The 18,106-nt window shown below is 47.8% G+C and overlaps 1 protein-coding gene across 1 annotated transcript in view; it reads left to right on the top strand.

Annotated features, from left to right (window-relative positions):
• Positions 1–35: 35 nt before the first annotated feature.
• The window catches only part of TRIM14 (tripartite motif containing 14), a 21,550-nt gene continuing 3,479 nt past the window's right edge, over positions 36–18,106 (top strand). The window contains exons 1-5 of the mRNA XM_014543194.1: positions 36–127; positions 2,780–2,875; positions 10,428–10,661; positions 13,246–13,408; positions 16,116–16,360. Coding sequence (XP_014398680.1) covers positions 92–127; positions 2,780–2,875; positions 10,428–10,661; positions 13,246–13,408; positions 16,116–16,360 — 774 coding nt within the window. The 5' untranslated portion in view covers positions 36–91. The remainder of the gene's footprint in view (positions 128–2,779; positions 2,876–10,427; positions 10,662–13,245; positions 13,409–16,115; positions 16,361–18,106) is intronic.

Genomic DNA, 18,106 nt, shown 5'->3' with positions numbered 1-18,106 from the left:
GTCCAACCGCCAGTTCCCCAGTTCCCGTTAGGACCCGGAAACCCCAAGGCAGCCCTGCGGCCGACCTAGGTATTGTTCATAATGAGAACGAATGCGAGCCACGGCCACCAGTCTACCTGCAGAACAGGTGGGTTTGAGAGTGAGGACGCGGGAGCCTTGGCTGTTTCGCATGTACCCTTGACCTCGTCCACCATGGCGGACCCGCCACACTGCTCTGGGGCCAGAAGAAAATCTGCCTTTTAGCTAGATTAAAATCCCTTTCTACTGGAAAACAGCCTGGCAGCCTGGGAAGCTACATAAATGTCTCTGGTTTTGTCTCCTGGCTCCCACAGAGAGGGGCTTGGACTGCCTGCCTGCGCTAGGGGCATCCTCTACCTACCCTGCCCCGCCCTTCCCTCTCCACACCCACTCCAGTTCCACAGGCATCACTGGTGGGAGCAAGGACGGCCACGTATCGATAAGGAAAGGAAAGCTCTGGAGGCAGAGGCAGCTCTTGAACCCAGGACTCCACGCGGTGGACTGCCCCCACGGGGTCCATTCTCACCTGGGAGCCCTCCCCCTTGTTTAATCCTAATAGTGGCAGGGGCTCTGGGCTCTTGGTCCAGCCTGTGGCCCCTTGTTCGGTGGCTCTGGTCAAATCCCTCCACTTCTCCGGGTTAGGCGGCCCACCCATCTCTAGCACATGATTCTCCCACTAACACCTCCAGGAAGTCTTCCAGCCCCACAATCAAGACCCTCTTTCTCTTGTGTGGCTGACTTAACACTACCACATTGTTAACAACCTTGGAGCTCCAAGGTGAGAATGGACCCTCACTGTAGGCATAGACAGGCAGAGATTAAGGGTATTAAAAGTCAGTGGCCTCACCCTGGGGCCGTGTGAGGGAGGCAACAGCATCTGCCTACACTTTCCTTTTCTTGATTTGTTCCACAAATAACAATTAAGCACCTGCTTTTCCAGGCTGGGAAACAGGTAAGACAGAATTTGTCCCTGCCGTCTAAAGTTTTAAGTCAGGGTTGGAGGGAAAGGGAGGGCCAGGGTAGGGAAATGTAGACTGCTTTGGGAAGAGAAGCCAAGAAGGCTTCCTGGAGCTCTGAGTGAGAATGGGCCCTGTGAGGACCAGTCCAGCAAGTGGGGTCCTGGGTTCAAGGCCTGCCTGTGCCTCTAAGGGCCTCCTTTTCTTATATAAAATGGCTGTGATGATAATAGCTCCTCAAAAGACTGTCTTCCAGTTGCTAAGGGTGCTGTCCAGAGATATGGCTGTGGGTCTCGTAGGTAAGTCTACCCTCCTACCTATGGGTACTCATTTTGTATCCACACACCACTCACTCACCTATTTATCTGTCATCCATCCCTTCATTCATTCATTCATTCATCAAACATCCATTCAGCACATACCTTGTGCCATGAGTCAAGGAATAGATCAATTCTTCCCAGACCTGGAGGAGTTCTTGAGTTGGGGCGGGGGGAGAACAGTGACAATACAGTGTGGTAAATTTTGTAACCAGGAATCCTAATGGTCAGTGGGAGCCAGATAGAAGACAGTGTGAACCAGGGGCAAGAAGCCCATGGAGATTTTCTGGAGGAGGTGCCATTGGAACTGGCCTTGAAGGATGAGGAGGGCTTCACCAAGTACCAAGATAGGAGAAATAGCCTCTGACTGGAGGGCACAGGCATCAGGAGGCCAAGTTATCCTTGGATGATGGACAGGAGCTGGACTTGAAGGCTTAGAAATCACAGAGGGATAAGGGTGTGCTCCTGGAACTTGGGTTACTATTGTGTCCCCATCCCACACCCCACCTAGAATCAAACTGTGCACATAGTAGTAGCAAGTGCTTGTTGGCTGTTAAAATAAGGCCAGCTTCCTCTATCAAACACTTACTGTCTGCCAAGCGACTAAACACTTAATTGAGCACGTATTCTCCACAGCAACCCTATGAAGTCCACCCCATATTTACAGCTGAGGAAACCAAGGTTTAGAGGAATGAGGTCACTTGCCCAGGTCACCTCATAGGACTCAGACCAGGAGGTCCCGTCTGACTCTGGGGCTTGTGCTCATAACTTATTGGGTGGCTCCAGTTGAAGTTGGCAGCCCCAAGTAATTCTGTTTGATTCGGCCAACACTTCTAGGTCACCCTCTGGTCAGTGGAGGATAAGGCCAACAGAAAGATGGCTGGGATGGGGAGGGGATGGGGTAAAGTCCCACTGGTGGGGAGAGGGTCACAGAGCAGGCCTTTGGAAAAGTGGCTACTGCAAAAAGCAGAGGTAGGGAAGGGAGCCATTTCAGGTGGGAGGGAGAGGAGTGGAGCATGAACCCCACAGATCTCTCACACATGCAGATCTTCTGAACCCCAGTCCAGGCCAGAGGGCCACAGACCCCCCCTGGAATGCACGTTCCACAAGGGCAGCTCCCGGAACAAGGCCCAGCATGTGTTAGGTGCTCAGTTAATATTCATTCTGTACGTGAATTCTCTTCCCCTGTCCTCACGCTGCTTGCCTTAAGGTCCTATTTGAGGGACTGGAAGATCAGGTCACAAACAGGCTGGTCCTAGAAAGAGCGGGGAGGGCATCATGGTTGGAAGAATCCCTGAGGACCAGAGTGGCCCTCATTACAGCTCATCCTCTAACTTGCTACTTGACTTTGGGCAAGTCATCTCACCTTCCTGAGTCTCAGATACCTCAGCGGAAACACAAGGCAGGGGTGAGAGATGACTCCTGCAGAGCCTTGTTATCGTGAAAGTGACAGTATTAAGACTTTCCCCCTAATTCCTTCGCATACAGAAACTCACCCAACAATATTTAAGGCAGCTGGCCATCAAGAAGCAGCAGCAAGTTGGCAACAGAAACCAGATAGAAGATGCTGCTGAGAAGCTCAAGGCAAGTGGACCTTTCTTCCTTCTTCTAGTTGAGATGTCCACGTTTCTCCTCGGACACAAGGTGCAGCCAATATGCAGCCAAGGAAAAATTAAAACCAACCTCAAAGGAGATCAGGTCTGGTGGGGCCTGGGCTTCTATAATGTAGGGCAGCGATTTTCAACTGGTGTGCCACAAGAATTTTTAAAACATGCAATACCTGACTATTTAGTCAAAGGCATGGACCGCTTTTCCCTTAGATGATCAAATGAAAAACTGACAACAGCCAGGGATGTGCCCGCAACCCAGGCACATGCCCTTGACCGGAATCGAACCCGGGACCCTTCAGTCCGCAGGCCGACGCTCTATCCACTGAGCCAAACCGGTTTCGGCAGGGCCACGGGATTTTAGTAATTAGTTTATGTGTGCCATGAGATGAAAAAGGTTGAAAATCACTGATTTAGGGGGCCCTTTTTAAGCAAAAGAAAACAATATTAGGTGTAAGACCATGACGGGGGTCTTGCTAGGGAGGGGCCTGAGGCTACTATTCCATTAGCTTTGTGGTGAGTCTGCCTCTGCCCCACACCCCAGCCTTGCCCCATAATACCTCACAGAATGGGGGAGTCGCCTTTCTCTCGCCATCGCCAAGGCCGTTCTCCTGAAGGGACTAGTCCTCCATCCCCCAGACACCTTAAACAAAGCAAAATGCAGCTTAAGGAACACACAGATAGCTCTTTAAGTTTCACTGCCATGGTGAAAGGGAAAGTGAGGTATAAATATATTCCACAAATATTTACTTTCTTTAGGCTTCTCCTTTCCTAACAGTGTTTGTTTAAATGGATTCTTTTGTGTTTTAAGTGGGAAGTCGGGGCTGATGGTATCATGAGCTGCCATTTTGACTGAAAAAGTTGTTCTGTCTCTAGGGGCCTTTTATGTGAACTTGGCCAGCTTCAGCGCCCCCTCCTGGGAGTGAGGGCTGGGGTGGGGGTGCCCTCACAGGGCCTGCTTTGCTGAGAGCTCAATGAGCCCTCACTGACTGGCTCTGACTGTGGCAGTAGCCCACAGCCGGGGGTGGGGTGGGGGGTGGTGGTCACTGTCTGCAAATCTCTGAGCAGATACAGTGTGGGGCCCCCAAGACAAGATTAGGATCCACATGGAGAGCCTAAGGGAGCAGGGTTCTGCTTAATCTAAGGTGTGGAAATGCCGAGGCCAAGCCAGGCCACGGAATTGGCTCCCTGTCTGCCCAACATCCATTATCTGAAAGATGACTGACTACAGGACTCAGTTTGCTGAGTAGAGTTGTGGTTTATACCCATGGCCCTGGTATAATTGTTAATAGTGTCCCTTACATCTTCAAGGGTAGGACTCCAATCTCAGGCAGATAAATCAGTTCAAGAGGATTTGGAAACAAAGTTGGCGCACCTGATGGGATGGGGGCGGGGCGGGGCGGTGCTTTGGGCTGTTTAGCTAGACCAGGATGGGGGCACAGGTCCCCTGTCTGCAAGTCTCTGAGCAGATACAGCGTGGGGCCCTGAAGACGAGAATTAGGATCCATGTGGACTGTCTAAGGGGGCAGGTTTCAGCTTAGAGTAAGGAATGGTTTTCTTTCTTTTAACCTTCTCTCCAATTTTCAAACCTTTATTTTGAAATAATTATAGATTCACAGGAAGTTGCCAAGATAGTAAGTTTTGCGTGCCTTTCACCTAGTTTGCCCCAAGGGTTATATCTTACCTAACTATAGTACAATTTCAAAACCAGAACATTGACAGTGTGTGTATATGTGTTCTATGTCAACTTATCACCTGTGTGGATTTGAGTAACTGCTGCTGTAACCAAAAAACAGAACCGTTCCATCGCTACCAAGATCTACCTACTGCTACACCCGTATAGTCACCCCAACCCGGCCCCCAGCAATCCCTAACTCCTAGCAGTCACTAGTTTATTCTCTGTCTCTATCATTACAGCGTTTGAGGATTCGTGACCATGGCATATCTCTTCATTTATTTAGGTCTTTGTTTTTTTTCATCAGTATTTTGTAGTTTTCAGCATACAATTCCTAAACATGTGTTATTGGACTTACACCTAAATGACTCTCAGAAAAATTAGCGATCAGCATTTTAAAGCTGAGAGGTATTTGTATAAAGAGTTAGATGTAGAAAAGTAGGAGGCTGTGCCCCGCTAGGCCTACATTCCCACGTGGAGCTGAGCAATGGACATGCTCATGAGAAGGACATGCGTTGCCAGTTCCCCCGGCCCCTGCCTGCCCACTCTCCTCATTATGTGACCAGGCTGTCTCCTGTGGGCATTTATATTTCAGTTCCTGGTCAACAGCAGATTTTTAAAAATTCAGCGATAATTCTGCCACTCCAGGCCAACCACCAGTCCACATTTTGAGACTTCTGTGTGTTTTTTTGTTTTTTTTTATATTTTATTGATTTTTTACAGAGAGGAAGGGAGAGAGATAGAGAGTTAGAAACATCGATCAGCTGCCTCCTGCACATCTCCCACTGGGGATGTGCCAGCAACCCAGGTACATGCCCTTGACCGGAATCGAACCTGGGACCTTTCAGTCCGCAGGCCAACGCTCTATCCACTGAGCCAAACCGGTTTCGGCTTATGTTTTTTCTGTACACGAATACTCTTTGGTGTAGTATCCAGGGTGGAGGGAGGCATGGCGGCTCGTTTCCCTGCGTGACTTGGAGTTTGTGTCGTCCCCTGGCCTTCAGTGGGCGTTTTCCACGGTGCCCCATGTGCCCTGGGTGTGGGCAGCCCCTGCAGAGCACTGTAACGTGAGCGTCTGAGGCGGGCTCTGGGTTTCAGCAGTTCCAGACGGGTTGTCAGGGGAGTTTTTTAGTTTTGAGGGTCCGCACATCCAGACTCCAAGCCTGTTATTGGGTTTATTCGTTTGTTTTGCTAGTGACTCTCTTTTCCCCCAAGACCTTGGATGGGTGACAAGATTCCTTGCCGCTTCCCCAGGCCAGTGGGCGAGTTTTTCTGGTGCCTGGTGCATGGATGGAACAGCTCTCTGTGACCCTGGCTTGATGCAGGAGGCCCCATTCCCCTTCCCCCGGGAATAGGGCCAAGGGCCCTGCGCGCCCCCTGACTGAGCAGGCCCCAGTGCGGTGTGTCTCAGACACCTGTACGCCCATCCCCCCCGGGGGCCACTCAGCTCCTCTTCTGCCCACGGCTCCGACATCAAGTTTCCTCTGTTTTGGGCACCTGAGGATTTCCCTTTTTGTTGTCTGTTGGATTGTGGGTTTTTCTGGTGTTTTTTTGTTTTTTGTTTGTTTTTCTGGGGAGGGCGGGGTTGTTAACTCATTAAGCCGTTTTCCTAATGTTGAACATTTAGGTCATTTCCAGCTTTTCACTAATGTAAAATAGCATTGCAGTGAACATTTCTGGCACCTTGATTTACTTCCTGGGGGACACATGTCCAGAAGTGATGCCTCTAGCTCACAGGCACAACATTTGTGAGGATTACTGTACGTTCTGCCCAGCTGTAGCCGGCGGTCTGTGGCAGCGGGGTCTGGGGCAAGCGTGTTGCTCTGAACTCGTTTACATGGGGCAGTTGCCAGGCAAAGGCCATTCGCCTGAAAATTAACCCATAAAACAGTTTTGTAAATAAGTTAAAATCAATAAAGATCAGACAATGTCCAAAGTCTGCTGTTCAGAAGCCAATGAGCAAGCCTAACCAACCACTCCCTTTCATAGAACAATCAAGGAGGACTTGGTCATTAATCCCCAACCCACATCTATGAAATGATTTTCTCTGACATCCTTGTTATTAGGCTGTTTGTCCCCATCATGGCTCCTCGGGGGCTCCTACATGCAGGTGTAGGGAAAATTCAACACTTGCCTGCTACCCTGACTTTTTATTCAAACTGGGATAAGATGACAGTATGCAGTGGTTGTGTGTTTTTTTCCTGAATCTCCCGAATATTCTACAAGGAGCTTTTGATACTTTTATAAATGAAGAAAATGCATGTATATTTACATTTAGTTAATGTCTGTTGGATCCAGATCTAGGCAGGGATTTAGAATGTGCACAGTGTCAGGCTGGAAGGCCTTGGAGATGGGGCCACCCAGGCAGAGGAAATAACTTGTCATTGGTCACATAGGAAGGTAGAGGTGGACCTGGGGCCATGGCTGTGTTTATCAAGGTCCACCCAGGAAGACAGAAGCCACATTGGGGGTTTCACCCAGAGGAGATGAATGCAGGGAATGGTGACAGGCACGGAAGGGGCAGGGAAGCCAACCAGGGCGTGGTGAGGCAATTGGCCCCATCAGGAAGCACCTTTACCCTGGGCTGCAGAGCCAAAGGGAGGGGGTGGTATTAGAGTCCAGGGCCACCTAGGCAGGAGCCGGAACCAGAGCGCCATCCTGTGGGAACAGAGGTTGGAGGGGACGCAGGGAGGCAGGATACCCTGGCTGTTCCCCTCACCCTCTGACCTCCCTCTAGTTCCTCCTCCCATTGACCAAACCAAACCCAGCCTGAAGGGGGATCCTGGCCTGAGGGAGTCAGTCCTGCTGCCTCCTGAGGGCGGGGGTGGGGGGTGGGGTGGGGAACAGAGCCTAGACGGGCTTCCTGGGGAGTATGTAAGCATCTGCAGTTCCTGGCTTTATACCTTTCCCTGTGACCCACCCGAGCTGTAAGGACTGGACCACGGCATGGGGTAGGGGATATGAACCAGCCTTTGCCAGATTGAGACTAGGAAGCTGAGGGCTTGGCCTTGCTGTTGACCCTGCCCACGCCATTGGTCTCCACCACCCCGCTGGGCATGGCCATTCCTCTGCCCCTTCTTGCCAGCTGCTGCCACATATCAGAGTGCATGGATGTCATAAATAATGTGGCCTGGGCAGGGCTGTCCAGCACACTTCCTTCCCTGGTGGGACGCCCCTGAGAGGCGGTCATAACAGGATTGTCCAAAATCATACTGTTTTCAGCAAAACAGTTCTTTCCATTCCATGTGTAAAATCCTCCACCTCCCAGGCCAGGGCTTTGTCGCTGTTCAAGTTCTTCCCCCCCCACAGTCCTTAGATCTCCTCAGCTAGACTCTGTCAGGCCCTGGCCCAGCCCCAGCCCCGTCCAGCCGCATCCTGACCTCAGTCCAGTTCAATCTGGGATCCGGTTTCACTTTGAACCAATGCAGCCTAAACCAGACAGCACTTCCTGTTTCATTGCCAGAATTCTACCTCTCCCTCTTTTTAAATTTTTTAATCATATTGCATAATCAGCCTCAAATGCTTGCCCTTGCGTTTTCTTGGGGATATTTTTAGTTATAACAATGTGTATTGCCATTAATATTATTTTTGGGGGGCGGGGGGGGGAGATTATTTTGTAGCCCTGGCAGGTGTTGTTCAATGGTTAGAGCATGCCCTGCACACCGAAGGGTCTTGGATTCGATTCTGGTCAAGGGCATATGCCTGGGTTGTGGGTTCGATCCCTGTCCCCAGTCAGGGCATGTTTGGGAGACCCTTCAGTGTGCAGGCTGACACTTTAACCATTGAGCAACACTGGCCACTGGCCAGGGCAGGACTCATTTTTTTAAAAAATATATTTTTATTGATTTTTTACAGAGAGGAAGGGAGAGGGATAGAGAGTCAGAAACATCGATGAGAGAGAAACATCGATCAGCTGCCTCCTGCACACTCCCCACTGGGGATGTGCCCGCAACCAAGGTACATGCCCTTGACTGGAATCGAACCTGGGACCCTTCAGTCCACAGGCCGACGCTCTATCCACTAAGCCAAACCAGTTAGGACAGGACTCATTTTTTAAAAGTACATAGCCATAGTTTCATCATCACACGAATGAAAATTAACAATAGTTCCTTAATGTCATCAAATATCCACTCAGTGGTCACATTTCCAGTTGTCTTATAAGTGTCACATTTTATTTGTTTGAATTAGGAGTGAAATAAAGTTTCGAAATGCACTTGCTTGATGTATTAAATTGATGGCTCACACGCTCCTCTCTCCTTTATGCTAATCTTTTATTTAGATCTAGAGGCTTGATCTAATTCAGGTTCACATTTGTTGGCAAGACTGCTTCATAGGTAGGGCTCTGTCTGAATTTATTTTTATATATAGAATAAGAATCTGCCGAAACCGGTTTGGCTCAGTGGATAGAGCGTCAGCCTGTGGACTGAAAGGTCCCAGGTTTGATTCCGGTCAAGGGCATGTACCTGGGTTGCGGGCACATCCCCAGTGTGGGGTGTGCAGGAGGCAGCTGATTGATGTTTCTAACTCTCTATCTCTCTCCCTTCCTCTTTTTTTTTTTTTTAATATTTTTTTTTGATTTTTTACAGAGGGGAAGGGAGAGAGATAGAGAGTTAGAAACATCGATGAGAGAGAAACATCGATCAGCCGCCTCCTGCACATCTCCCACTGGGGATGTGCCCGCAACCCAGGTACATGCCCTTGACCGGAATCGAACCTGGGACCTTTCAGTCCACAGGCCGATGCTCTATCCACTGAGCCAAACCAGTTTCGGCTAACTTAAATTTTTTGTCAAATACATGGTTAATTGCATATTGTGTCAATACCATTTATTGAATAGTTCACCCTTTCAATAATTTGAAATGCCACCATTATTGTGTGTGTGTATGTGTATAACTCTTTTATAACTTTTTATAACTCTTTATTCTGTGTCCCTGACCATTTTGTCTATGCCTAAGCTGTATGGTTTTAAATCCTGTAGCGTTATAGTTTGTTTGATATTTAATAAGGCAACTCATCCTTCATTGATGTTTTTAAGCAATTTTTTACTTTTCTTGTGCTTATTCTCCACCATTGGGGATCGAGCCCACAAGCCAGGCATGTGCCCTGACCAGATATCAAACCAGCGACTCTTTGGTACACAGGATGACGCTCAACCAACTGAACCACACTGGCCAGGGCTCCCCCATGATAATTTAATATTTATTTAATCTGCATGCTAAGACTTATTTGGAGTGTGCCCAATTTATAGACTAAGTTGGGGATAAATAGCATCTTTTTTTAAAATATTTTTTAAATTGATTTCAGAGAGGAAGGGAGAGGAGAGAGATAGAAACCTCAATGATGAGAGAGAATCATTGATCCGCTGTCTCCTCCACGCCCCCTATGGGGATCATCAAGCCTGCAACCCGGGCATGGCCCTGACCAGGAATCAAACTGTGACCTCCTGGTTCATAGGTCGTTGTTCAACCACTAAGTCACCGTGGCTGAGCCAAATAGAACCTTTATAGTAATGAATCTTCCACAACCAGGGATATGTTTTTTTCTTCCAACCATTCAGATTATTTTATGTCTTTCAGTACAATTTTATACTTTTCTTTATCTAAGTCTTTACAGCTTTTTTTTCGGTTTTATTTCTAGATACATTGCTATATCATCCATTATTTTAAAAGGACCTTTATTTCTCCCTGCATGTTCCAATTGGTTATGGCGGGTCCTTAGGAAAGCTTGAGTTCTTGTAAGTTGATCTTGTCCCTGACTGGACCTTGCTTTTAGATGTCGTAATAGTTTTTCCATGTTGATTATCCTGGATTTCCTAGCTGGCACTCACATCATCTGCAACGGGTTTTCTTTTTAGGCTCATGCAGAGTCAAGTAAAATCTGGCTGACAGGGAAATTCACTGAACTCAGATTGCTACTTGATGAAGAGGAAGTCCTGGCCAAGAAATTCATCGATAAGAATACCCAGCTTACCCTCCAGGCATACAGGGAGCAAATCAAGTCGTGTGAGGACCAAATTGACGTCTTGAACAGTCTCTCTGACAGGGTCTGCAGTATCAGCCAGGAGCCCGACCCTGTCCAGCTGTTGCAGGTAATGCTGGGTTTCTGCTTCACAGCTGCCACCTGCCAGCCGCCACCCACATTTCTTCGTGGTTACTATGGCATTGAGCACAGTATTTACACACTGAGTTAATACACAGAGAATTGCCTTGTTAGCAAGTAGACTTTCTTGCCCCTACACAAGTGGTCAGGAAATAGACGTAGTTAGGAACATAATGTATATCTTGGACTAATGAAATAACATGTACAGCCACCATCATGGATCTTAGCTGTAATATTTACTAGAACTCTGCAAAGTGGATATTCTCACCCCACTTTACAAATGGGAAACTGAGGCTCAGGGAGCTGAGGTGATGCATTTGAGGTCACCCAGCTGGTAGGTGGCAGAGCTGGGACCGGAACCCAGGTTTCTCTGACTCTAAAGCTGCAAAGCATCATTGCCCAGGCCTCTACCTATACAGTCTTCATTGAGACACCCCTCTGGGAGAGGCAAGGTCCTGTCAGCTACTGAGCAGACCTCAAGAGCTGGGTCGCAGTTTGCTCAAGGGGGAGAGAAGAATGGTACTCCTCGGCCACTGGGCTCCCTGGAGGTTATTACCATAACGGAGAGAGAGTGTCTAAGAAATAGCCTCTATGATGTTCATGCTACACTTAGTGAAAGCATGTGTTGAGGGTGGTGTTCCTGTCTTCGAGGAACCAGGGGAGAAACTCCTCTCTTCTGTCAATACTCCAGGGCAGTCACCTGTGCATTTGGATTGCTTTCCACTCACGTACGTCTTCCTGTTCCCTTCTTTGCTGTGGCTTCTGGGAAGCTCAGAGCTAAATATGTTTCAAGTAGCTGAGCTATGACTTCATGGCATATGTTTTGTGCCTCACCTCACTCTGTTTCCCAGTTTATGTTCTTATCCTGGTTTCCTCTTTGCTTCACTTCCCCCCCTGTAAAGGGAACTCTTGCAGTATTAGATAACCTTTGAAAGTTGCTTTAAAGGAACAGTGGAAAGTTGCTTTAAAGGCTTCTGGGACGAGGCAGGGTAGGTATAAAGGTGGCACTGAGTCTAACCACAGATTTGCATGGGTTCTGGCTGGAAAGTAGCACAAATAAATTTGTCAATGCAAAACCAGTCAAGCCAGGCCCTGGTGGATATTTCCACTCGTGTGCCTTTATGTGGCCTTGGTCAACTCAGCCTGTGTCTCATTGTTAGTTAACAAAAAATAAGCAAACCTACATAGACACAGACAGCAGCATGGTGATTACCAGAGGGGAAGGGAGCTGGGGGGAGGGAGAAAAGGGCAAAGGGGGATAAATGGTGATGGAAGGAGACTTGACGGGGTGGTGAACACACAATACAGTATACAGGTGATGTTTCGTAGACTTGTATATCTGAAACCTATATATTTTACTAACCAATGTCTCCCCAATAAATTCAAAATAAAAAATTAGCCTAACAAAAAATTCTGGGTGAGGTGCTGTCCTATGCACAATGGTTACTGTACTTTGAGGCACAGGAGGGTACATTTGTTTGTTTCTTTTAAAATAATGGTACCCCTGACCAGCTGGCATGGCTCGGTGGTTGAGCATCGACCTATGACCTAGGAGGTCACGGTTCGATTCCAGGTCAGGGCACATGCCCGGGTTGTAGACTTGAGCCCCAGTGTGGGGCGTGCAGGAGGCAGCTGATCAATGATTCTCTCTCATCATTGATGTTTCTATCTCTATCTCTCCCTCTCCCTTCCTCTCTGAAATCAATAAAAATATATTTAAAAATAAATAAATAAAAATAAAATAATGGTACCCCTTAGGGATAGCTAATTCAAAGGGCTGCTCCATGGAGAAGAATGTTATTATTCCTCCATCACAGGTAGAGTTTCAAGGCTTTGCCATCTCTCTCTTTTTTTTTTTTTTTAATTCTCTGGTGCCAAAGCTACTGATTTCCACCATTCATCATTCCTTCCACTTGCTCGTTCATTTATTCATCAAATGTTCAGTGAGCAACCTCTTCTGCCCAGGCCCAGCTCATGGGTGGAGAGACATGCTCAGAAACAGGATTTACAACACAGCTCAAGTGAGCTAGCAAAAGTGTGACCGAGAAAGGTCCAGTTCTGCCTAGGGGATCAGGGAAGACTTCTAGGAGGAGGTGACAGTGGAGCAGGGTGTGGGAGGACGAGGAAGAGCTCACTAGGTGCATATAGAAGGAGGAAGCAGAGGGGACATTCCAGGCAGAAAGGAACCACGTGCGTGTGAGAGCTTGGCGGGCTGGAGAGCCACCTGCGTTCAGCCTGGCCGGAGGTGAGCAGAGGTGCAGGTGCAGGGGAGCTGGGAGATGCAGCTGGATCGGGAGGCCAGGGTTTGTTGATGAAGAGCTTTACATACCTGGCCATGGAACTTAGACTTTGTCCCGTATAGGGATAGGGACCAGGGGAGTGTTTTGAACTGAGGAATGACAGTCTGCTGTGTGGGGCCTGCTGTGTGGGGTCTGCTGTGCGGTCATTCCTGGGGGCAGGGCCCTGGCTGACCACTGGTGCCAGGGCAGGGTGGGGTGGGGCCTGCACTTGGTGGCCAGGGTTTGTTCCTGGTGCAGCCGTGGAGCCACCCTGAACCCCCTGTGTTCCTGCAGGAGTTCACGGCCACTGAGCGGGAGCTGAAGCAGCAGATGCGCTTGGGGGAGCTGTGCCACCCCGTGCCCCAGTCCTTCGCGCCCATCAAGACCTTCTTCAAGGGCCTTGTGGAAGCCATGCAGAGAGTGGTACAGACGCCACTGGAGGCTCGCTTGAAGGACAGTAAGTCACCGTGTGACCGACTCTGTGTCCCTTACTCCCTTAGTGCCCTTTAACCCAGAGACAACAGGGAAGACGGCCACCAAGAATCATGTCTCCCACACAGAGGCCTTTGGCTGGGTGGTCAAGGACTCCTGGGCTTGCACCCAACCCACCCGCTGACTTCACTGAGACCTGCTCCCCCTCCTGAGACCTGCTCTGCTCCTTAAAGCCACAATGCTCTGCTCCTGCCATCAGTCACTCCTGGGATTCTGCCTGCTCTGGGGTCCCAGCCGGAAGGGCCAACTCCTCCTCTTCCTCCGCCTGGTCAAGTCCCACCGTCCCTGCAGCACCTTGGGCTCTGCCTGCCACTGGACTCTACCCCTCTGTCCTTCCTCTCCAGATCCCGCCCCATTTCCTGCCTGGGGTCTTTTTTTTTTTTTTTTTCCTGGGGGGGTTTTGGGGTGTTTTTGATGCATGGATCCTTCCCTGCCTCTCGTACATGCCTGGATGGCAAGAACCATTTCGGGTCCAGCTCTGAGGTTCCTGCAGGACCTGAAACAAAGCAGGTGCTCAGAAATATCTGTTCATTCATTCATTCATTCATTCATCTCTGTTATTATGATTCATTCAGAGCATTTATGGAGCCCCTATTGCGTGTAAGTCACAGCTCTTGCCTTTGTGGTACTCAGTCTTTTGAGGGGAAGACAGACAACAAATGAATATATGTCAGCAGTAAGTGCTCCGAAGAAAAATAAAGCAGGTTAAGTGGAATAAAGAGTGACCAGGAGGAGGAGGAGGAGGAGGAGGAGGAGGAAGAGGAGGAAGTTTTTATATGGGGAAGTGGGAAAGGCCTGTCTGAGAAGGGGGCATGTAAGCTGAGCTGAGGAAGCCTCTGTAAGCTCTGCAGAGCTGAAGGGCTGGGGGGCGTAGGGGTCACAGCATGACTCTGGAGCCAGACTCACCGAGTTCCTATCCCAGGTCCACCACTTCCCAACCCTGTCATCTTGGGTAAAGCACCTAACTTTTCTATGCCTCTGTCTTCACATCTGTAACACAGAGATGGTAATACAGTTCCTCCCTCACAGGGTCATTTAAGGAGAAGGAAAGGGGTAAGGGGAAGTAAGGATTAAATGAGATCTTGTACGCAAAGTGCTTAGAGTGGTGCTCAGGCATAAGCACTGTGTGAGTGTTAGCTGTCGTTGTTGCTGTTTTTAGTCTGGGAGAATCATTTTCTAGGCAGAAGGAACAGCATGTGCCAAGGGCCCAAAGTGAGGGAAGAACTTGAGATTTGGACACAGAGAGGGAGCCATAGTAACTGGGCACAGAGAGGGAGCCATAGTAACTGGGCACAGAGAGAGGACCATAGTGACTGGGCACAGAGAGGGAGCCATGGTGACTGGGCACAGACAGGGGGCCATAGTGACTGGGCACAGAGAGGGAGCCATAGTGACTGGATACAGAGAGGGAGCCGTGGGGACTGGGCACAATGGTGGGAGATGAGGTGGAAAACCTTGGAAGCTACCTTGTCAAATGGGGCTGGCAGGGCAGTGCTAGCTCTGAAGATCAGGAGAAAAGGAGAAGGAAAGGGGTGAGAGGAAGCAAGGCAGAAATGGTACAGGCACGCACCGAACACCCCTGGGAACTGGAGAGAGGTGAGGCCAGGCCCTGGCTGCAGCACAGGCTTACTTCAGGAGGTAACAGAAGACATAGCCTGCGGCCAAGGGAGCTCAGATGAAGGAAAGAGCATTCTGATGGGAAATCGGGAAGCCTTGCTGGAGGAGCTGGGACTTGAGTTGGGCCTTAATCACTAAGATTTTGACAGTGGGAGAGCCAGGAAAGGCATTGCGAACTGAGACAAGGGAACACAATTGGGGACACTGAGGCCTGCAATACAGCGGTTCTCAACCTGTGGGTCGCGACCCCGTTGGGGGTCAAATGACCCTTTCACAGGGGTCGCCTAAGACCATCAGAAAACACATATATAATTACATATTGTTTTTGTGATTAATCACTATGCTTTCATTATGTTCAATTTGTAACAATGAAAATACATCCTGCATATCAGATATTTACATGACGGTTCATAACAGTAGCAAAATTACAGTTATGAAGTAGCAAGGAAAATAATTTTATGGTTGGGGGTCACCACAACATGAGGAGCTGTATTAAAGGGTCGCGGCATTAGGAAGGTTGAGAACCACTGCTGCAATAGGACTGAGCTATGGATTTTCCTGAGCTGGTTTGTCAAAGCAGATTTTTTTTTAATCCTCACCCAAGGATATGTTTATTGATTTTTTTTTTTCCCAGAGAGAGCTGGGGAGAGAGAGAAACATTGAGGTGAGGACTCACCTCTAATTTCTTGTTTTCCATCTTTATCCTGGAACTTGCATTTCTGTTCTGAGGTTGCCCCATGGCTGACTTGTTTAGTTTATAGTCGATTCTCAGGACGGTTCTGGAGGCTGCCGTCTCCTCCCCATGTTCAGGGCTCACGCACACTGACCTGCCTTGCTGAATTTGTTCCAGACCCTGGAAAGTGCGTTTCTCCTCAGATCTGAGCGTTGTCCTGGAGTTCTCCTGTGACTGCGAATTTGTATTTCCTACCTAAATATGCATGATTTTTGGGGAGAGAGCTTATGTGAATCTCCAGTTTTATAATGGTTTTGGTGTGTTTTATAATCTGTGCTGCTTGCATGAGCGCCGGGCACTCATTTCTTACGATTCGTTACAGACATGAACTGCCAGCTCTCCAGCTTCTCTAGCACCAAGCCGGACTCCCTGTTGAAAATCAGTCCCTCACCAGAGCGATCGCTCTTCTTGAAATGTAAGACCCCCAGGGTGGAGAGGGTGGGGTGCATTGGTGGGAAGGGGGGTGACAGAAATGGAGTTCCCCCCTTTTTCCCTAAGAGACCCAACTTGGTTTTTTTAACCATTATTTTTATAAATGTAGAAATAATGTTTATTGTAGAAAAATTAGAAAACAAAGGAAAGCAAAAAAATTTTTAATCACCTATAAATCATTGGAGAGCTTTGGAAATTCTTCTGTTCATATCCACCTTAGTAGACATGTAGCAGTACATTATTACTATTATTTCCCCATTTTGTTTTCTTTGGCATATATCTATATATTGAATATGTGTTTTTTTCAAACATGGTATCATACTCTACATACTGTTTTGTAATGTTTCATTTACTGATACATTGTGAACATCTTTGTTTCCTTAAAAAATTACACAGCCCTGGCTGGTGTGGCTCATTTGGTTAGAGCATCCCCTGCACCAAAGGGTTGCCGGGTTCGATTCCAGGTCAGGGCACATACCTAGGTTGTGGGTTTGATCCTGGCTAGGGTGCATAAGGGAGGCAACTCATTGATATCTCTGTCACACATCGATATTTCTCTCCCTTCCTCTCTAAAATCAATGGAAAATATCCTCAGGTGAGGATTAAAACCTCACTATGGAAAACTCCAAAACAGTACTGAGAAAATTATTTGGCAGAATCTACTGAAGCTGAATATCCACATATCCTATGATCTAGACTTTTAAAAAAAACCAAAACTTTGTCTATGTAACAAGAACCATTATTGGGAGTTTAATCACTACCACCTTTCTCCGTTGAACCAGCAATTCCTCTGTTAGGAATATGTCCTAAAGAAATAATAAAATACATAAAGATATTATCATATTAGTGTTTTCAAAAAGCCTTCTGAAAAGCCTAAATATTTTAAAGGGAGTGGGTTTAAATATAATGCACCCATACATAAAAATCTTAGGTTTGCCATTAAAATACTCTAAAAGAATATTATTTGATGTGGTAAATGTTCCTAAATACATTAGTAAATTATTAAAAAGATTGTCCAAGAGCATGGATGGTATGATACCAATGTTAAGGAAAGCTATAAAGCAGCAAGTCAAAATATTGGAAGGATATACTCTCGTCTTTTTTTTTTTAAATATATTTTTATTGATTTCAGAGAGGAAGGGAGAGGGAGAGAGAGATAGAAACATCAATTATGAGAGAGAATCATCAATCAGCTGCCTCCTGCACGCTCCCTACTGGGGATTGAGCCCGCAACCCGGGCATGTGCCCTTGACCGGAATCAAACCCGGGACCCTTCTGTCCCCAGGCTGATGCTCTATCCCAGCGGTTCTCAACCAGTGGGTCGCGACCCCTTTTGGGGTTGAACGACCCTTTCACAGGGGTCGCCTAAGACCATCGGAAAACACATATATAATTACATATTGTTTTTGTGATTAATCACTATGCTTTAATTATGTTCAATTTGTAACAATGAAAATACATCCTGCATATCAGATATTTACATGACGATTCATAACAGTAGCAAAATTACAGTTATGAAGTAGCAAGGAAAATAATTTTATGGTTGGGGGTCACCACACAACATGAGGAACTGTATTAAAGGGTCGCAGCATTAGGAAGGTTGAGAACCACTGCTCTATCGACTGAGCCAAACCAGCTAGGGCTACTCTCAAATCTTAACAGTGACGGGATTATTTTAGTTAAATTTTTAGAAATTGGCAACAAATCACATGGTTCAAAATTCAAATGGTATAACGGGTGGACAGTAAAATATGCTCTCCTTCTCATGCTCCCCCAGTCACCTCCCAGAGGCAATCAGGGTTAAAAGGGGGCTTTCCATTTCTCCAGGGCGATTTCCGGGTTTTCCCATTTTTTTTTGTTGTGAGCATGTGTGGGGCCGTG

Source organism: Myotis brandtii, unplaced genomic scaffold, assembly GCF_000412655.1.
Source record: "Myotis brandtii unplaced genomic scaffold, ASM41265v1 scaffold320, whole genome shotgun sequence".
In the NCBI taxonomy this organism is placed as follows: Eukaryota; Metazoa; Chordata; class Mammalia; order Chiroptera; family Vespertilionidae; genus Myotis; species Myotis brandtii.
The sequence above is the reverse complement of the archived record's forward strand: the minus strand, read 5'-3'. Positions and strand labels throughout refer to the sequence as shown.